General features: G+C 42.8%; 2 protein-coding genes across 4 annotated transcripts; one reads left to right on the top strand and one right to left on the bottom strand.

Annotated features, from left to right (window-relative positions):
* Nucleotides 1–2,635: 2,635 nt before the first annotated feature.
* Nucleotides 2,636–3,700, bottom strand: neurod4 (neuronal differentiation 4). The gene has a single exon (XM_071903276.2). The coding sequence runs from the start codon at nt 3,698–3,700 to the stop codon at nt 2,636–2,638; it is 1,065 nt and encodes a 354-aa protein (XP_071759377.1).
* A 9,159-nt stretch (nt 3,701–12,859) lies between these two features.
* On the top strand, nt 12,860–21,030 carry LOC139914862 (myosin light polypeptide 6). Of its 3 annotated transcripts, XM_071903283.2 has the most exons (7): nt 14,653–14,758; nt 15,166–15,193; nt 17,711–17,854; nt 18,132–18,305; nt 18,736–18,813; nt 19,284–19,314; nt 20,417–21,030. In XM_071903283.2, exons 1-6 carry the CDS (start codon nt 14,756–14,758, stop codon nt 19,310–19,312), a joined length of 456 nt encoding a protein of 151 aa, XP_071759384.1. In that variant the 5' UTR covers nt 14,653–14,755; the 3' UTR covers nt 19,313–19,314; nt 20,417–21,030. The 3 variants fall into 3 exon arrangements, with proteins under 3 accessions (XP_071759383.1, XP_071759382.1, XP_071759384.1); XM_071903282.2 differs by lacking the exons at nt 14,653–14,758; nt 15,166–15,193; nt 19,284–19,314 and adding exons at nt 12,860–13,036; nt 15,407–15,434; XM_071903281.2 differs by lacking the exons at nt 14,653–14,758; nt 19,284–19,314 and adding an exon at nt 12,860–13,036.
* The last annotated feature ends 964 nt before the right edge of the window (nt 21,031–21,994 follow it).

Here is a 21,994-nt window from a genome sequence, read left to right as displayed (position 1 = left end):
GACTGGAAAAGACAAACCTTATAGGAGAGGTGGCTGAGGAGGGGGAGACCTCTTGGACAACAGCCTCCAAGGCGCCTTCCCCTTCTTTCAATTGCCTAAAGTACCACAATGATAAACACACTCACACACACACTCTCTTGCTCTCACCACTCCATCTTTGCGCTCTGCCACCCAGCCATCATGTTCTTCAACACAATCATTGAAGTCAAAAATGAGACTTTTGTCATTTGTTGAATGATATAAATGTGTTAGGACCCCAGCTGGTTTCATTTGAACTGAAAATACACGTTAAAACTATTTCATTGCCTCTACAGTGTTTCTCCAGACAGAGATCTGGTGTCATTTTAGGTTTGAGCTGAGTTCTGTGATTGCGTTTGTGAATTTGTTATTCGCAATGTAATACATTAGTAAGATGAGCAAATCCAAATAGCTTATCTTGAAAAAAGTCATTTCTTCAAAGCAGCTGTAGCTTTTTTTTTTCTTTCAGTGTGATGAATTCTTTTAAAATGAGTTCTTGCCCTACAGTGTTTTGGCATGAGGTAGCTGGGAAAATGGGGCATGTGGGCGAGAGAAAGATAGAGACTCAGAAAGGCCTCTGTGACACATTCACCTGTTCCCCAGAGCGGTTTTCCCATGGCCCACAGCAGCCTCCCGCCTGACCTGATAGAAACCCTGGAGCACGCCTCTGAATGACATCACACACACACACACACACACACACACACAGACAAACTCTCCCTGCAGCAGATCTCTCTTGCACGGCCACACAGTGCTCCTTTATTCCAGAAATCATTCCAGCAAGTCGGTCTTTTGGATTTTCAGTTGTTTTGATATCAGAGTGCCTTTGTAACATATTATGCTGCAAAATAGAGCCATGGAGATCAAACCATTCATTTTGTTTTTTCAGTAATTCCATTTTCAGTGTGTCTGTTTTGTTTTTGTATAATGGTATCAAATTCAACCCATCTAAAGAATTATTTTTTCACATAACCACGTCTCTCTATCATAGTATTGAGAGATGTTATTACAATAATTGTTAGAAATCTGCAGGTAATCATTAGATATTAGATATCTGAATTCACTGAAAACAGTTGAAACTGAATGTGTGCACAGGGAATATTAACACTCATAGGCTGACCTGTGTGAGGAACTTGCATTGATTCACCTGGAAATAACTAATTACAACTTGAGTATGATTTTCTAGCTAATGTAAGCAGTGAACTTACAGATTATTATCAAAATTAATTTCTCGACCAGTGGTACCTAAAGTGGGGTCTGGGGACCTCCGGGGATCGCTGAGGGGGTTCCAGGTGGAAAATGAGGAATAGTTAAATTTCACTATTATTTCCCTTCCTAGAACCTAGTACAATGTGAGATTGCATATGGATGTCTATTTTAATTATAGGTTTGACTCCCCCCGCTGTTATCACCACACCAACAGCATAGACAGTTATACAATTCTATACTAAAACTAACAACAAAAATGGGACAAAGTCCTATCCAATCGGGGTCCATGGTCTAATGCGGATCTATTTGTGGGTCATTGTCATGAAAAAGTTTGGGAACCTTTGTTCTAGACATCATCAGTCTCTAACTGGTGCCCACATCAATCTGTGTATTGAAACACTATAGGTACCTACAGCTACTGTTAGTGCTGATTGTTGTCATGAGAGAATATGCCAGCTTTGGGAGACATGTTGCTGAACTTTCTGTTGAACTGTTGTCAAGTGAGATATCTGTTCATGACTAACAATCTATAATGGGAAAATAGAGGTTGGCAGCATAACAGAAGAAAACACATGGCAAACTGTGTTACTATGGAAATAGCATATAATATAAGAATATTTATTCAATTAAGTGCGAAACAGCAAAATATTTACAATGATACAGTATGACAAAAATTGTGAATGACACCAAATGAAACAAGTACCTGAAAGACCTCAAATAAATAATTTAAATACATCATCAGTACAGCTGCCAGTGACTGACAACATACCAAGAAGACAGTGAAACAAAAACTGTGCTGAAAAAGAAAATACAAAAAGGACAAGACGTTATCAAAATAAATATTAAATACAGATATAAATAGATGCATTGCTCTTCTTATGGCAAGAGGGACATTGGCTATAGGCCTCAGTGCACAATTCATGCTTCTGTTGGATGACTTTTTGATCAATTTCTCTTGATCTGCAGACATACAGATCTTTTCAACAAAGTTCTCATGTTTTTGTTTGAGACCCTGCACATGGAAAATCCTGTGCAGTGCTGATACCTGGATATCTGATTTGGTAAACTAATCTTTAGCTACATCTGGTTACAACTATGGGGGCAACTTATCCAGAAACAATGATAATTCAAATATGGACACGAATAATCATAACAAAAAAGGAATAAATTATTTTTAAAAGTTATGGGTGCATGTTTGTATCAGGTAGATTGAGTTGAGGTGATGAGTCTCTCTCAGAGCATTCCATGCTCTCCCAGCGTACTAGACAATGTAAATGCAAACCATTGTCTCTATACAGTCGATAGCATGGCCTCTATACAGTCGATATACAGTCGATAGCATGGCCATGGGTCTGACAGCAGTTTATTTAGGAGCAGAGCTTCTGCCCTGGCCAGTCTGATCGCAGAGTCACTCGCTGTAGATGGCTCCCATCTGAGCGGTGACCAGGTGAGAGGGAGTGAAGGAGTCGAAGGCCATCTCCAGCGGCAGCTCATAGCGCGAGGACTGGAAGAGCGTGTGGCCCTGAGGCCCCGCTGGCAGGCCGCCCATCGCTGAGGCGGGGTAATGGTGGGACGAGAGGTAGTGGGCAGGGTGGCCGGGGTGAGGGGGGTAGTTCCTCTCTGACTCGTGGGGAGAGGGCTCCTGCTTCAGGGCAAAGTTGCCGCTGATGCTGAGGGGGGGAGTGAGGGGCCCGTCATATGGGGGGGTGCCGCTGCTGCACTCGTTAGGGGAGGGGATGTCATAGGCCCCCTTGTAGCCCTTCATATGGAGGAGGTGCGAGGCCTCCAGGGAGCCGTAGGGGGGGCTGGGAAGGCCTGGGGACGGGTAGCTGAGGGGATGGCCGGCTTGACCCCCCACACCGCCCACCCCCGGGCCTCCGCACTTGTCGTCCAGCTTGTTGAGCATCATCGGACTGGGTCCCAGCTGCAGGCAGCCGGCCACGAGGTTACTGGTGGGCTGAGACAGGCCTTTACACAGCATCTCCACAAAGCCATGGCTCTCTGGGGACTGGCCGCTCTCCAGCACCTCAGACAGGGCCCAGATGTAGTTGCGGGCCAGCCGCAGGGTCTCGATCTTTGATAGCTTCTGGGTCTTGGAGTAGCAGGGCATCACTCTGCGCAGGCTTTCCAGGGCGTCGTTCAGCCCGTGCATACGCGACCGCTCACGGGCGTTGGCCTTGACCCGCCGGGCACGGAACCTCTCCTGTCTAGCTTTGGTCATCTTCTTCTTCTTGGGGCCTCTCCGTTTGGGAGCCTTCTCTCCATTTGGTCCAATCTCCTCATCCTCATCCTCCTCTTCCTCTTCCTCCATATCCTCACTGCCCAGTTCCGTGGAGAGCCGGATCCGGTCTCCATCAGCCAGCCCGTAGCGGCTCTCCTCTCCGTCCTGGGAGCTCACATCCTCCTCCAGCCAGCCAAGGGAGCTCACCAGCTCACTCACATCCCCGGGCTTCCCAAATGGTTTGGTCATCATTGTGATCTGAAGAAGCAGGGCACACTGATTAACCAATCTACTAGACATTTCCAACAGTGTTGTTACTTAAAGTTAATTCATTTCTGTAACCACTCATGCCAGTGCGATGACTAATTTTGGTATTGAGATTAATTCAGGCCAAAAAGTAGTAGAAATTCCTTCATCTAGTGACTTTAACTCGCATCCCATGAAATACAGTATGAGTGCTCTCATTTCAGCACTGCGTTGTGGACAGCTCACTCAGTTTGCAGATAGCTATCATGCCTCTGCTTACTCTGACACCAGACCAAAGCTATTAGGAGAAATATAGTTATTTGAAATATATACAACGGCGCGATGTTATGGAATACTATTCAGGATGAACTGAGTGGTTCCCTGCTGTTATGTCGTCGTCGCTACAGAGACGCTGTCAATCTGGGACACGACGGGATTTAGCCGGCATATAAAGCTCAAAGATTAAATAGGGGGCAACATGCAAATCAACAAACATGGGAACAAGCGCCCCAAATAGTGTTTTAGAGAAGTTACATGTGAGTTGATTTGCTTTGTCTATTTTTCTTTTTTTCAGATGTGATAGTTTAAATTTTGCTCCCTCGGTGGAATAATGGCAAATATGAATTTGAATGAATAAAGTGGCTTAATGGTTAAAAACAAATAACAGTGAAATGCAGTGCTCGGACAGAGAAAATGCTGTTGTTTTGAATAAAATTGTCCTAGTTTGTCATTGTGCAGTAGTGCGTAAAAGTGGGACAGTTTACTGTAATTTATGAATACAGAACATTTGACACGCACTTGTCTGAACTATAAACGAATGAGGAAATTATAATAATATTAGAAATGAAAGTAACTTTTATTTCACTTCATTGAAAAATACCACTCATAAATGTCGTATATCAATCAGAGTTGCTCCTTTAGTGGATTTTTTTGCCACGCGCAACAAAACGATGGCTTAAAAGTTGCTGAAAGGAGTAGGCTAATTTTCACTGATAACGATGATTTTGGATTTTTTTTTTTTATTGGTCGTACATAAAATATGCATAAAAATAAATATGCATAAAAATAAATCAGCAGGAATTACTTGAAATGAAGAAATGTGTAAACTCACCTTTTTGGATTCACAGCTCGCTTTGCGCAAATTAGCAGATGCCTCAGCTAATTTCAAAGACCAGCAACCAAATTGAGTGATTATTCCACAATCGTTGCGTTTATCTCTTTGAGCATCTGCCAGTGTCCCCAACTCTGCTGCTCCCTCAGAAAGCCATCGGCGCGCATGGGACTTTCATCTCCGACTGGCAGGACCGGGGCTGAGTTTTTTGCCTTAAGCCTTTAGCCGGGTAAGCCCCTCCCTCCGGCGCCCCACCCATGTTCAACTGATCCAAACGCGCGTGGCGGGCTCGTGGCCAAAAGTTTCACCAAACAAACGTGTGTGTGTGTGTGTGTGTGTGTGTGTGTGTGTGTGTGTGTGAGAGAGAGAGAGAGAGGGACTGCGCGCGGGGGACTGCGCGCGCCCGAGTGCACTCCTAAATAGCAGCCTATATTGTATGCATCTCCAAACTTAGAAATTTGGACCAAAATAAAAATATCACACCATTGCTCTTCTTTAATGTAGCCTAAGGTGTTCTGAATTCTGAATAATTATCTCAATTGATTGTCACTATCTGTTCATTAGTCGGTTGGATTAGGAATTTTCCACTTAATTAAGCACAGTATAACCCTAGCTGAGTAAAGAGACGCTCTTCCATCTCGGTGTATGTAAGTGATTTTGACAGCTTGGTGTGCAAAGAGCAGGTGTGTGCGTTGTTCACCCGGTCATTCAATTGTTTTCTTCCACTTATTAGCGTCATACTCTGCCCCCGAGGACTGTCCAATGAGTCAGACCAGAATTACTGAATCGATCGGTGTCCTGGAATACATAGATAGACAGGTATTATAGCTACAGAATATCCTAGTAGGCCTAAAACCAAAGGGGATAATAAAAATACAAAATATCCTACGTAATAACTAAATTAAGGTAATTATAAAGTCACTATTGAGTAGGCTATCCCAGACCCATTATAAGCCACTATCAATATTATAGTGATTTTTCGTCAGAGTTTGTACATATAGTTAGTGTTAATTCGTTTTTCGTATTTTTGAGTTAGTTTGAAGTGTTTTTTCCAATTTTTAAAATGTTTTGCAGACATATTTTAGGCCGTTACAGTTGCTTCTGCCATGTGGAATTATTTTTCTCAAGCAGCAAACAAACCCCCCAGTAGACCCAAAGCAAATGTGCATTATTTTAAAGTTTCATCAAAACATTATAGCGATGACATGATTTCATATTTCCAGGCTACAGGTTAGACTTGTATGGAACCAAAGGCGGCCTCAGACCGTTTGATATCATGATAGTCGATTTAAATTTATAGCCTGATTAGGCCTACTGTTTATACACTAATCTCTCTGTTCTCCCAATATTCTTTTTTCCCCCCAATTTTAACAACAAATGCCATGGCATAACAAACGCCCGCGAGTCCTCGTGCGTGGCGAGTCGCTACGCAGTGGGGGTCTATTGTCATTATTGGCCATTGACAGCCGGGGTCTCGCGAGTCGCACGTGCCCCCGCATTGATCCCATTGTGCTCGCGATTGCGCACATCTGTGCTCGAGACTGCGCTCATCTCTCTCTCTGTCCCGCTCGCTCGCTCCCTCTCTGACTGAACTTTTCCAACTGCACCGTATGTGGGCTCCTAGTGTGCTATATTTCCATGTCTGGGAATTGAGATGTGGTCACGTGGCTAATCGGCAACATTGCGTAAAACAGGCACTTATCCAACGATTTATTGAACGGACCCGAACAGATGGCTGGATATAGGAAGCGATGGGGGCGGGGGCATCTGTTGCTTGGATGCTCACGCGTCACTCGCCTGCCCCAAGATGATGTCTCGTGCTGAAACAGCATATTATCCCGCTTGCTAACGGCCCTTATCTCTCCTCATCAGTTCACTGGCCATGAAGGGAGGCTGTAGACTGGAGAGAGGAACTCTGTCCTTGTGTGTGTGTGTGTGTGTGTGTGTGTGTGTGTGTGTGTGTTGCCCCATGTGAACCAGACTTTGCATGTGTACAGCAACAACAGTAGGCTAATGTGAAGTGCCTGCGTCCCTAAAGCTCCCCAGGTACATGCACCCCGACCCCCCCCTACACACACACATACACAACCCTTCTGTCCCATGAGCCTGAGCCTGGCCTCCACCACACCTGCAGCCTGCGTGGGGAATTGGAGCCTTTCAGCCTCCCACAATCCCCATCGGTTTCCCAAATGATTGACTGACGGAAGGGAATTGTGTCCTACTCCCATTTTAACAGTAACATAGATAGTCAACCTCCTGGAAGAGGTCAGACTGAACACCTGATCAGAACCAACTTCTGATGCTTGGGTGCTCAGTCCAAAACACTGGTCTAATAAATTAACTTAAGACCTTTTTTGTTTGTTTGTTTGTTTTAAGGAAGTCGTGTACTTCTTCAATCATGTCCGTGTAAGATATTATTGATTTGGATCCTAAAATACTAAATAGATTAACAAGGGAGTCAAATGAAACATATCATTGCTAGGTTGATATGATAGTGTTTCCACAGCTTTTGAGTTTCAAGACAAGTTATATGTTTTTGATATTTGTAATATTATAGCTGAGAATTCTACAGTTTGTTTAATGGTATTAATTGTCTTAATTGTCTCATGCTCAATTCAAGCACTCTGTATGAGCTGTCCAAAATGAGGTTTTTTTTTTTTGAAGATTTCTCCAAAATAAGTACCAGTCTGGATTCTCTCATTAGCTCTTTAAGTGCTGTTGTTGTTATTATTGGGGTTCCCCTCCTTTCTCACAAAAACCACTGCCACAAGTGAGTTGTCTCTCGCTCTCGTCCCATGGGACTCGGAGAGGAATGGGAGGGATTCGTGCGCTGCGCTGACAGATGGGTCCTTGTTCCTGTCTTTTTCTCCATCTCTATCTCCCTCTGCCTCATTCGCTAAAACACAGACACAGACACACTCACACACACCAAGACTGCACGAATACAATAGGAATTAAAGCTCCACACACATGCTCCCCGGGCCGCTCCTGAAAGCTGAGCCCCTTGTAGTAATCATAAAGGATGGAGGGAGCGTGGATTTGTGCGAGGGGTTGGGCTGCTGGGGGGTGGGGGTGGGTGGGGGTGAAGTGAGGTGGGGTGGCGAGGATAGAGAGGTGGAATTGTACGATTCACAAACTGAAATTAAAAGTTTGTTTGGTAATGGCAACCTTTTACATTTATCTGTACATTTTAAAGTTCAATCTCTACAGTTTTTGAAAGTTCAAAAAGTTTCTTGAGCAACTCTCTCTCCTGTGCATATATATATGTGTTCTGTTTCTGACTGTTTTCGAGTTTGTCTGCCTTTATTTGTATGCTTTACAGCAAATGTGTGTGTGTTAAGAAGTCCCAGGGCTCAGCTCTCTCCATTTGCTGCTCACTGAGGCTGAATATGGTTACATAGCAGACTTTCCTGAGGGAGAGGCTGACAGCCCTACTGACTCCGCTGCACACAGGGGAACATCAGTGGTCACACACACACACACACACACACACACACACGCACACACAGAGAGAGAGAGAGAGTCATGGATCGTGGACTTTTAACCTCAGTTTAATCTGATGATGCAAACTGTCTCCTCTTACCCCAGTGGTTCTTACTTGATTGCTGTAGGTAATTAGAGCGGATATACATTATATCAAATATTAATGCCACAATGTTAGATCATTTCCAAGTTAACAGTGGTATAGCACGCCAAAAATCCTTTTTTCAGACATTGAAGGAGGGGATGAGAGCGCTAGTCTGTCTACATGTGTAAATCAAAGCCATATTATACATGGAGACTACTGCATAAACGGAAGCGTAAAATTGCTAATTTCCACACTATGCCACCTGCAACCCCCTCAACACATCTCCCTGCACCTCAGCACACAAGACATGATGGCTGTAGACTCGAGTAGACTTACATGTGTGTGAATAGAGATGTGCCCCAAAGAGAACAGGTCTAGAGTGAGCTTTATCTCTAACAGTCTAACAGTGTGTGGTTGGATAATTCCTTTATATGGACTGAGCTTTATCTGTTAGTGTAGGTAATAGATTCTGATGTTCATTGACTTCACAGCTGCATATTAAAACTTTTGACCAACATGTTGCCATGAATCAATTTTGTGTGGACAACTGATAGTCTCCATAACTGCATCACAAAGTGAGTTCTGATAAGATCTAGTAGCAGTATACATTTAGGCAATATGAGCAGATTGTTTGCAGCTTATTCCCCTTCCTTTGGGCTAATGGATTTGGAAAACATTCCAATCGGACAGAAATGTAGCTACAGAATGGGAATTGGGCCTGGGGGCAGTTCTCACTAAGTGGGGAGAGAGCCATTAAACAAAGGTGCCTGTGGTTTCATATTCAGGATACTTTACAACCTCCATCCCAGGGCATCAACAGTGTTTTTGGGTGTGCTGTTAGAAGGGGCAGAAGAGGGGGAGGAGGTTCCATCTGCCATGCTAGCGGTCCTCAGGGAGACGGGCATATCCCTGGGGTGTTTTGGAGAGAGCGGCAGAGAGAGGGGCTGAAAGGATTACACCCAACCACTAATCAACAACGGTAATCTGCGGGCCCCCATACAAAATCCCCTCCGATCCAAACAACAATTTGGGATGGAAGATAAAACCTCAGTGCGCAGGGATATCAAACTGATGTTGAACAACCTGACAAATACAAGAACAAATACAGGTGTTTTTTAATTGGGAGAATGAACTGTGTAGGTGTGATTGGCAAGGAGCCATAGAGTGTCTCTGTGATCAGGTGCAAGTGTCCCACAAGTGGCCTAGTCTGATTCCCAGTGTGACCATTATGCAAATACAGCAACTAGACAAGCCAGCAACATAAATTAGTCTAACGGATAAAAGCACTTTTCTAATCAAATCAGATTGCCATATAGATTTTTATTGTATTGTGTTTTACTGTGTGTGTGGCCATGATTGAAAGTGTACAAACATGACAAAATGGGGGTAGAGGTTTTTTTTAATTAAGAAATATTATAGGTGTTTGAGATAGACAATTTTTTAATAGGACGTTGAGATGTTTTCATTTGTGTGGACGGGAATCAAAAATCAACAGCTCTTATGAACTTCCAATCCGCTGTCTCAAGGTGAGCTGGGGAGTGGTCTGTTCTGAGCCTCTTTCAAAGACTTTGTCACAGTAGGAACCTACACAAGGTGCAGCTGCTGAGCTGTTGTCCTGGAAGGTCTTTCCATCCGGTGAAAGAATAGCAGGGAATCAAGTTGCCACTAGTTTCATGGTCCCTCGTCAGTATGGTTTTGATGTCTGGGGCCTGGGTGGGGTCTGGATCTGGTAGTATAGTGGGTTTAAAGCTCCACAGGACTACAGAAGAAGCTGCCTAATGATGGTGCCAGTCCTCCAGGGCATAGGGAACTGGAGCATCCTGGCCTGCACCTCCTCTACCTCCTACAGTATGCCCATTGGCTAGGCAGCTTCTAAGCTCCCTATCCCCATAGCCTCATTGTTTAGTGGGCCCAGCACTGTCAATATTAAGCCTGGCTAATGTGATCTAGAGGCAGCTGGAGCAGCCCCGATTATTACCATGACACAGCCGACTGAGGGGTGTAATATCATTAAAAATAAATCAGGTGGTTTGGAGATTTGCTGTGGCAGGGGGGACTTTGAATGGCATTAGGTGGGAGAACTGCCATAATTTCATTAGTCAGTTGGGGCACCTCAGAGGATCTGTTGAAACATTTCCTTTAAGTTGGAGTAATTGAATTTGCTCTCACAACAGCCCACACAAAATGAAAGAAAGGGGGGAAATTATGGTGGTAATTTTTCCAATTAAGTGTCCAATAATTTTGAAAATTAATTTTAGACGTGTTTAGAAGTATGCAGAGACCTGCATATCAGAATATAATTAGGATAATGTTTCCATTTCCTGATCACAGCATAGGCAATCTATTTGAAAACAGACAGCCTATAGGCTACTGCTGTTATTATTAGCCGGTAGTGGATTATTGTTGCAGATGATGATGAAAACGTGAGGCACTGCCGTCTAATCTGCTTAAAGTGTTTGACACTGCGCTGTCTGCTCGGCAGACTCATCAGCAATCAGCTGGCCATGAATAGGCTGCACACGCAGAACAGAACGTGTTAGAAATTATAACAAAAATAAAATCATGATAAAAAAAAATACTTTTTAGCATTTATTTATTCAGTCTCAATTTGTCTCATTTTGACAGTGCTTGGCTGGGGGAACTTTGTTGGGAGGTCGTTTTTTCCTCATTTTGCATGTTCGATCTGCTTTAAAGCGCCAGAAGTGCCGTTGGTCTCGCAGCGAGGGTCTGACGTCGCTATTGTTTTGATGCTCGAGAGACATAAACGGTGATTTCAAGGCCCATTGAGCGCGCGATGGATTGTGCCTAAAATCCACTGAGGAGTGGAGAGCATCGATTATGGAGGAACGGCCAGAGTAACGCCAGAAGTTGTAAATCTCTGTTCTCTGCTGTGCTAAGTGACATAAAAATGTAAACCCTAAGAAAAAAAAAATGTAATTCTTGAAACCCCTTATAAATAAACTAAATAAACACGATGGATATATAAAATCGATTGACAAATAGATAAAACAAATAAATAAGTGGACTTCATTTTTCATTAACATTGTGACTTTGTCTAATTTAATATCCATTAGGTAAAGCAACAATGTAGGAAATAAACATATATGCATATGAAATGTGGAGCCTGCTTTTAATCTCAAATTTCAGCCAAACTAAAAACCTAGGGACAAAAAAATCTACTTTATGGTGATTAGCTCACTTACTTTTTCATTAACCTTGTTTCTTGAAAGATAAAATATCTACTTATTGTCTTATTACTTTAAATTTATTACATTAAATAAGATTCAATTAAGTGGCAGAGAATTGCATTTGAGTTGAATTCAATGCCTTCACGTGGTCGCGTTGGCTACTGTGGTTGTGTGATATTGACATCTAGTGGTAACTATCTGAACTACTATCTCCATTTGGCTGGAATGTTCCTCTATCACCTATATACAACATTTTTTAATATTGTAAAGTGTTACCATAGATTGTTTCATATATTTCCTCGTTTCAAGGACGTTTCGAATGATTTTATTTACATGAATTTCATTCCATTGTTCTGTGCTATAGCAAGCCAAATGACAATTTTGGCTTATTTTGGCAGAAACAATCAATGGTAACTAACCAATTTGGCAAAAATGTTGCATGCATGTTTAATATCACAGGCTACTCCTAGTTGCCTGCACACAGGCAGAATCATCTGTATGAATCATCCATATTCAAACTTCAAACTCCACCGTGTTAAATGTATTCTAGAGAGACTAAATTTGGCTGAAATCTTAGGCTGAATTGTTACACTCCTACTCCACCAATGACTTTAGCTTCCTATTCCTCTGTTTCTGGCCTGTAGCGTCAGTGTCAGCAGCTCTACAGGAAGCAGGCGGAAGAGAATATCAGGGGAATAGAGACGCAGAGAACATGCATTATTCCACTAGCCAAAATAGAACAATCTATTATTAGCCGACTTCCTATCAAGGAGACACACAATATGTGTTCATAATATCATTGCTGGCAGCTTTTCACAAATATAAGAGACTGATGTCAGACAGGCTAATGGTTGTGTATTGAGCTTGCTATAGGACAGAAAAATCCTTCTCGTTGCTGCTTCACTCCCCCACACACACACACACACTTCTGACCCAAATAAAAGCATGTGCTTGGAGTCATACAGCTGAGCTTGGTTCTCTCTATATCCATCCCCCTCCTTATTCTACACTCACCCTCTCATCTCCACTCCTCCTACGCTTCACTTCACTCACTCACATGCTACTCCATACATCCACCTCTGCCTGATCCACCTGCCAATCCCCAGGCATCATCACCCCACCCCCCCTCCCCCTCTCCTCCTCTCCCTCCTCCCCCCGCCCCTTCATAGGATATACACATCTGACACACTTTCCTTCATCGCTCGGTTCCTCCACTCCTCTCCTCTCAGCAACCACACCGGCAGCTGGTGCAGGGAACTGAGAGCAGGACTAAGTTTAAGCTATCCTGGACATTAGGAATGGCCCCTAAAAGAGAACCCTCCATCAAGAAGACTCCATCACCAGGTGCCCAACCCAGACTGGGACCCCCGTTCCCCTGCCTCCCTGCGGCCCCTGCAGCTCCAAGACCGGCTCCAGAGCAGAAGCCAAGGATGCTGCGTCCCTCGGATTCACCATTTGACCCCAGCACCTTGGAGGTGAGTGGAGCGTCTGCAGCACTTTACACTGTCTGTGACAAAGCTAATGTGGGGCATTCGTAAATTAGGATTCTACCTAGAAATCTAATAGGTCTTATTAACCGGTTTGCCAAGTAATAGCTGAATATAACGCTTAGTTCTCTTAGCAAACATTTTAAATCTCAGACAGCGATATACAGTAAATGATCTCTCAGAAGTTTCAGAATGATTTATCAGATGTCAAATTATGCCATGATTCAAAAAGAATATCTCTAAAATTATTTACAGCTAGCCTTCTATGAATCTGAGGCTAATCAGAGAGACCAAAATGTCAGCATTAATCTGGAATGAGGATGAATCAGGCTAAGAAAAGAAATGGGGCATTGATGAGAGCAAGGCTGCCTGTCAGTCAGTGGCCTCCTTAGGGAGGAAGAGGCTGTTTGCTACTAGAGTATGTGCTACTTCTCTAACTTTATTTCATCAGGCGGGTGATTTGATTAAATTAGTACAACTTGTGCCCTACAAACTTGTGGTTGCTATAAGAGGCAAATATTAAAAACAATGCAGTTCAAAATTCAGCATGAGAAAACATATTACTTTAATATAACAATTTCACTTTGTCCCCATTGGCAAAACAACAAACTGCCTGCAGGGAAAGTAGGCCTATCTATTTATAATCTTCTGTCCTGTGACTTAGGCAACCATTCATAAGACAAATCACAAGTTCTGTGCAATGTTGTTAAAGGTTTAGCGATGTTGCAGTGGTGCATATAGTGGTTATCACTACCAATATCAAATATCTTTAACTTCCAACATACAAGCAATATAAATATATTTTTGACCATCATGGCCATTCTTTCTACATTTCCATAGACTGCATGTCTATAGAAATAGAATGAATGTCTGTGGAAATGTCAAACCTTTTAAATTGCTAAATGAGCTTGACAGATGTATCTCTATCTATCTCTATTGAATCTCAATTAACTGGAAAATTAAACATTACACATTTCAACATTACCGAGGGCACCATTATCAGGGAACTACCATGGCATATTTGGTTAAAGGCAGGCATGTTACAGTAGGTCAATCAGGTAAAACATTTGTCAAACTGTCAAAGACTGTCAAAGAATCTGGATGCATTAAGGTAGAACTGCTTTGAGTTGGAGGCCTTGCTCTAGTCTATTGGTGTGGCCCACATTAGACTTGGCACATTAATTGGGCTTTAGCTTTGCTGTCATCACCATATGCTTTGTATGTTATTCTCTTGTGTGTACTGCATATTATGTAGGCTAGATTTATGGACTGACCCATTTAGCCTGTGAGTATAAGTGGGCCATGTCATAACCTCCCTGACCCAGTAGATACCTGCCTTTGACCATAGTGGGACCAGAGACCTGATAGGAGGACAGACCTCCTGCTAGGCAAAGATAGTGGCATCAGTCCATTAGATCCATCACACCTGCACGATCGGATGCCCAGTTCCTTTGCTAAACTGGCAGGTCATACCCTAGTGCAATCATGCATTCATCCATTGAGTTCAGAATCACCAAAGATACTCCAGCTCCAGACCACAGACCCGTATGCGCCACACTTGCTCCCCCTTGCTGCGTGCTGTACGTAGTGCGCACTGCACAGCTATGACGCACTGCTGGGCTGTAGGCTTTACCCTGCCCTTCTTGCTGAGCCGTCACACATTCTTTGGTTTGCCGACGCCTCGGACACACCTCAGCGGACACAGACATGGTGGGGTTTACCTTATACTCGATATAGCAAACACAACCGCCGTTCTTACGGTCTTAATTTCGAGTGCTATGGCTTTAGGAAGATGGTCTTACTTTGTAAGATATGAAGTTAGAATCTTTTGATTCGCCAACTTGCATGCTAGCCGCTAGCGGAAGTGGAAGTTGTGAAGCTAGCAGGGTCAGCTAATGTTAGCGAACAATTACACTTTTTTATATAACAATAAGCTACCTAACTAGCTGGGTGTGATGCTGTGATTGCTAAATGTTCTAGAGTTAGGGAATATTTGGGTCCAATAAGTCTAACTAACTAGAAAATGTGCTCTAGAGCTCGTTAACTTAACGATAGCTAGCTTTGCACTGTGTAGCAAAAGCCGTCATTTTCATTTAGCCTAATTTCTCTTTGAACAGTCTGACTTCTCGGAAGATCAAATCCTTGGTGAGTTTTGAGTTTGTGTTGTGACATTTCCAGATGCTCCTTGTTTTGCATGCCTTCATCCTTGCTTGGTTCAGATGACACTTTGCCCTGTAGCTCTCTCCTATCACCTGCTCTAAGCCCGCCTGTCATCCTTTAACGGTAGTTGTGGTTAAGTTCTCCTTTCTTTCCGTACTGTTTCATCACTTTCCACTTGCAACTGCTTGTCCTTTCCAGATTGAGTTTAACCTGGATCAGATTCATGGTAAGTCAGTGATAAGGGACCATCTTAGCACAAAACTGATGGCTATCTCAGAGTGTTTAGGGTGTGATCTGCATGTTGGTTTCTGGACAAACATAATGTGTCTCTGTGAGTGAGAGTTGCTTTGCACTGCTGTCTTGGTACGTCGAAATTTGTCATAATTTATGTATCATGTTGTAATACTTACCAGCTTTGACTGTGTGTTGCACTGTTTATTATGTATGGTCAGTCATTCATAGCAATAATTATTTCATTCTTAAATCCAAACTTAGCCACATCTGTTCTCTGCAGTGTTCTTTCTATTGGGATCTGTGCATTCCTGACTGTGTCAGTTTACCATAAAATTAGCCTGTTATCTTCCAACGGGTCATTGCCATGAGTGTGCCCTTTTTTGGTGCTGGACACAGTGGTGGATGATTTTCATCCTCTGGTTTTGTTTAATCACTGTTGACATAATAGGCTACTGCTAGCTGACTCTCCTCCTACTTTCCTCCACTCCTCTCATACCAAATATGGTGTTGGGAAAAGTGCTCACAGGCCAGAAGGGAAGAGGCACATTCCTGAGAACAGGAAAAAACTTAACAACAGTGCCTGAGCTTTTTGGGAAAATGGCCTATCCCATACCACTATATAAACAGCCTGCCCTCTTAAGAGTCCGCCTATGTATTGCATAATCCCCAAATACAGTTTTTTCAGATTGCAAGATCTTTTTTTTTTTTTTTTTTTTGGATCCTCTTTGTTTCGTTCTTGAGCTTAACTAGTTTGCCCGATGTCACAATAAAGCTAGATTAACCAACCTTGTAAAAAATGAAAACATGGAGCCATGGCTGATAAAGGCTAGATTACTCCACTTAACAACAAAAATAGTCATTAATACTTGTTAATGTGAACGCCTCGGAAGGCTCAGATAACCTCAAGGCCTTATTGACTATTCAACATTACAATAAAATATTGATATCAGAGTGGAGTTGGCTAAAAGTAGGGGTGTCAAATGAGGCTTTTTAAAGAGAAGAGAAGAAACTGTGCCAAGCCACCTGCGAGACCATTCTGCCAGACAGACTGTTGCTCCAACTGGTAGAGCTAATGACTGAATACACTCTGTCACACTGCTGTCGCATTAATCTTATTAGTCAGTCTTTTGGTTGCTACCATAAAATGAGTGATGAGATATTAGAGATAATATTGAAGTGAAATGCACATTCAACAGAAACAAATGAATAAGCAATGGATCATTTGCAGATTGTGTAGCTAGGTGAGGTTTTTAAAAAATATATATATATTTTGCATGTGGTGGACTCCTTGGTTATGTTCAATCGTTGGCACTATTTTCTGTAAATGGTTTGAAACCTGGTGGGTACGAGTATGATGGTTGAAGCTTCATTCAGTATGCACATGACAGTAAGGTTTCAGCATCCCATTCACAACATAACTCCTAAGCGTAAAATGTTGGAAGCTTGAAGCATGTTTTGATTCTGAGTGTATGTGTCAAACATTACAGCCCTTGCTAAAATCTTACAGCAAACTAGAAATCTAAGTGCTAATTGTGATATCCAGGGAGTTTGGAGAAGCTTTGACATGGTTGAGATTGGAATTTAAGACAAGTCGACCTGTATCATTCTAATTTATCCTTTCCACTTGTAGGTCACTTTAGTGGAGCACTTCTAAGGATTAAACTAATGTTTAAGCCTTTAACTATTTGTTGATCTGTAGGAAATTTGTTTTACTAATGTTTAGACCTACAACATGCAGGCTAATCTTGCCCAAGTCTTATTTTCTTTTGCAAAGAATCATGATTAAGTGCTAAGGTATTTTTCTCCCCCCACCTATTTTTCTAACCTAATTTAACTTAAACAATACACTCTAATTATCCTGGCTAGACCGGCCCATGATACCTGATAAGGCTTGACAATCTGGTTCTGTGAGAGCTGCCTGCTCATTTTACTTTTTAAAGGGCAGGTTGATCTAATCAACTTGATGAAGACAGACCAATATAGGCCAGTGCAATTACAATAGTAAAAAAAAATAATGGTGACCTAGATTCAACTAAAAATGTAGGCCTTCAAGAAGAGTACCAATTGATTAACAAAACTAAAGTCACTCATCTTAATCTGTGCTTTCTCTAGACTGCTTGTTCTCACCATCTGTCCTGACGCTTTTCTATTTTCATATATTTCCAATTAACTCCCTATCTCCATATCATCCTTCCATACATATCGACTCATCTCTCCGCATCTATTGATTCCCTGCTCTAAGCCTTCATGTGTCTGTGTTCCCCGCAGAGTTTAAGGAGGCCTTCCTGCTGTTTGACAGGACGGGCGATGGGAAGATCAGCTACAGCCAGTGTGGGGACGTCATGCGGGCCCTGGGACAGAACCCCGTCAACGCTGAGGTGCTCAAGGTCCTGGGCAACCCCAAGGCTGAGGGTGAGGGGGAGATACTAAACTTATTGGGGTTATATGTCATTGCTTTATTAGCCTGCAAGGAGTGGGAATATCATGTCCTATTTGTAAATCATTTGATACTGTTTTCAGTGCACAGTTTCCCCCTAGGAAAATGTCTAGAATTTGTATTGACTTGGGCTTGTTTTTCATCATTCTTATCTTTTAATTGGGATGCTGTTGACCACCATTTTTATGAGTGTTTCAGCTGTAAGTTCATTGTGACTTGCCTCATTGATTCTGTTTTACTTGTCTTTTGCAGAGATGAACTACAAAATGCTAGACTTTGAGCAGTTCCTGCCCATGCTCCAGGCCATTGCTAAGAATAAGGACCAGGGCTCCTTTGAGGATTTTGTGGAGGGACTGCGTGTCTTTGACAAGGAGGGCAACGGCACAGTAATGGGAGCAGAGCTACGTCACGTCCTCACCACGCTAGGTAGGTTACATTTTCACCGCACTTTTAATAGATCTCTGGAAAAGCTATTTAAGGTGTATTTTTTACACACACACTATTTATGTCAGAGAACTTGACTTAAAAAATATTGTAACTGAATGTTTTATTTTTCCTTTTTATTTTATTCATGGCCCATATATTATCTGCAGAGGAAAAGAATAGAATCCACACAGAATCCTTATTTTACTTAATTATTCACTGCAGTGTTAATAAATTCATTTTGCATCGAGAGCTATCCAGTGTGTGGAGTTTATTCTTTTCCTCTGCTTGTTCATTCTCAATCTGGCACCTGAGTGACTTTTTTTTTTTGTTGAATGTTCATGTTTTTTTTTTCTATTGTCCATTTATTTATCTGGAAATGTGAAATCCTTGGTTGTCACATTGAGAATTCATGGTAATGTCACCCACGTAGGCGAGAAGATGACAGAGGAGGAAGTGGAGACGCTCTTGGCGGGACACGAAGATCCAAATGGCTGCATCAATTATGAAGGTGAGGGGGAAAGAAATAGACAGGAACAGGATGGGATGCTAGCTACTAATTAGGCTGATGGTGTGTGACGATGCCGTTGCCTTAAACCTGTAAACCGCTCAGTCTGACCATCATAACCGCTCTTGACAACGTGGTTATGAAACCTTGGTCATGCATGACACTGCATGTGTGCTGTGTTGAGATGTGAAACACTGTGTAACTGCTGAGAACATGGTAGTATGAGATTTCTGTTTAAGCAGATGCTGGCATTCTAAAGGCAGCCATTGGGAGCAATTGATAACTGTTAAACTGACAGGTGATCACTTCTACAATGCTTAATTTAGTCTCTTTTGAGGAGGTGGGCAGAGGGTGTCTATCCAGGTTACTGTCTCCTGTTACATAATATCTACACTCACCTGACGCTCATGGTTAATGAATGACCCTGTGTGAATATCAACTGTTGATGCTGTGTCACTGTTCTTCCTCCACAGCCTTTGTCCGCCACATCATGTCAGGCTGAGGGTCGGTACGAGCATTGGGTATACCATGAGGTGGCACCCCCAGGCTTTCCTGCTTTTTATCCCCATTTAATAATCCACTCCCACTAGGCCAGCTTAACTCTGATCAGCTCTAGTTCTGCTCTCCATAGTGCCATCGTGCATGAGAACAATATGCTGTCCCAAGGTAGATCTGACCTGTAGCTGCCCATGGGGAAAGCCTGGTGGTCCCACTCATCTTAAGTCCTGAGGCTTTGACCCATTTGTAGCCTCCTGCTGTTCTGTCTCTCTCTCCTGCAGCCTTCTGCCTTGGCCCCTGGCTGCAGCATGCCCCTCTGCATGTGTCTGGACATACCCTCAGTATATAGGGGGATATGGTAGACACACAGGGAAGCGACTGGTCTCACTCGGGGCTCAGAGCTGGGGAAGCTTGGTGGCCGATGGCTAGAGTCATTTGAGCCACCTTATCACTGATGGGTGTAGAGGTCACAAGGCAGCTCTCTTTTAGTTACATTTGCATGTGAATGGTGACATTAGAATAGGCTTTTTTTTCCACTTTCGGTGACAGTCTTTTCACACACATGTTTACAATAGAGCATCATGTATTATAGAAATGTTTTTTATTAGAGTATATCCACCAGCTTTGGGAGAGTGAACCAGTCCCTCCTTCTACTAACCAGATAATTGCAGTGAATTGCTCATGTGCTGGTTGTTCTCTCTCTCCTCTGTCCTGATGGAAGCTGATTTATAGCTGGGCGCTATCTGATCTGACTGTAGCTCCTTTGTTCCCCTTCTCTCTGCTTCTCTAGTAGAGGAAAGCAAACGGCGAGGATGGCTTCTCTAACCAACTTTTCTTGGATCCTAGACATGGCCAAATCCATATGCTTTGGCTGAATAGGAGATAGAGATGATTACCTCACCTCTTTCTCTCAGTCCCCTCTTTAACTCCTTCTTTCCTCTAACGAGTGGGCAGAATGTGGGGGATCTCTCCTCCAAATGCAGCATCTCCCACCCTGGCTCACCAAAGTGGGATGAGGAGGGGCACCTTGCTCCAGATGCTGTAGTTGGAGTCGGTCTTATAAGCTTTGGGTCTCATGTTTGTCTCCCTCTCTTCTCTCTCTTCACAGAACTGGTCAGGATGGTCATGAACGGGTGAAGATGAAGAGCATTCCTTTTTTTCCCCTATTTTTTTTTTCCACTTTTTTACCCTGTCACATGTACCCTCTTTTTGCAGTTAGCTTCCACAGCCCCCCCGCCCCCTTTGCCTTTTTCCATGGATTATCTTCACACATCTTTTTATTTTAAGAAGTGCCTTTACATTCCCCATTTAAGACCACAAATGACCCTGGCTGTTGCTGCCAGGCCCATTCACACATGTGACCAACCTGCATGCAATTAGGAGCTTTTGTGCTTGCATAGTCTGCAATAACATTCCGAGATGCAGCACTTAAGACTACCTGTCTTTGGATAATGATAGAATTATTGATAGCGTGTCGATGTTGGTTGGGACATTGGTATGTAGAGTGATTGTCAGCGACCTACTGTATTATTGGCTAAGACTTGCTTTGGCTGGGAACATGTCCCTCCCTCACTGCTGCCAGAGCTATGCAGTAAACCAATATGTTTAAAAGCCATACATTCATGAGGTAGAAAAAAAACATTTCCATCGGTTCCCATGTTTTTAATTTTCCATTAATTTGTTGCTGCATTTAAATAAATGGTTTTTTTTTCTGAAAACTTATGTTGGTTGTTGTGTGCTGATTTCTTTCAGAGGTTGATTTGATAGAATAAGGTAAAAAGATTTGTTGCCGCTTCATTTTAATGGATTTTAGTGAGGATATTTGGCACTATACGCATGTTGCATGGATGCATTTGCACTATTTTTACATTGACAGAAGAGGGCAGTGTTGCTGCTGAAATCTGCTATTTGAAAGGGCTCTATTCAGTTGGTTGCCTTGGAGTAAATATGAGTCAAATTTAAAAAAATATCTAAATGTAAACGTATGAGGAAGGGATATCTTGAGCAGCTGTTTGTGATTTATCAAGCTAACAAGAATATAAAGCAAATCATGCTTTATATACGGAGTGGAAGGTTTCACTGATGCTCAAGTGGAAACTGAGGAGAATCTAATTTCTATTTAACTTTTTTCCTCTTAGTAGGCACTCACTGGGCAAATTGAGTCTCTAAGCCTTTTATACATAAATGGTTATGTCCATTGTGATCCCAGGTTAAATGTGGCTTTTTATCAGCCATTTCAATGCCTTTTGGAGTTTATGTGGCCATGTTGAAATATTTAATAGAAATTATTTGGTGACAAAGCGCTAGGATATGACTAGCAGAATGCTGTTTGGTGGCTCCCTGACCTTTTCTTCATTCTCCTCACAAGCAGACACAACTATTTCCCCTCATTAGGCACCACAGCTATTGCAGTGTGGAGCTTACGTGTGTGAGGTAAGGTTCAGGAGGGTATCATAGTCCACTGCTGAATAGGTTGTCCACTAATTACTCTGTGTGCGTGCGTGCGTGTGTGTGTGTGTTCGATGGAAGTCAAGTCTATTGATTATTTTAATCCGCCTATTTGTGAGTCTGTGATCCTCGTGGCTCTGCATTCGACAGGGGAATCACTAATGGGCCTCAGTGCAGCCTGTCTCAGACCTCTCCCCGTCCAATTAACTTTCAACTGGAATCTGCCAGGAGAGAGAGC

Source organism: Centroberyx gerrardi, chromosome 14 (assembly GCF_048128805.1).
Source record: "Centroberyx gerrardi isolate f3 chromosome 14, fCenGer3.hap1.cur.20231027, whole genome shotgun sequence".
Lineage (NCBI taxonomy): Eukaryota > Metazoa > Chordata > Actinopteri > Beryciformes > Berycidae > Centroberyx > Centroberyx gerrardi.
The sequence above is the reverse complement of the archived record's forward strand: the minus strand, read 5'-3'. Positions and strand labels throughout refer to the sequence as shown.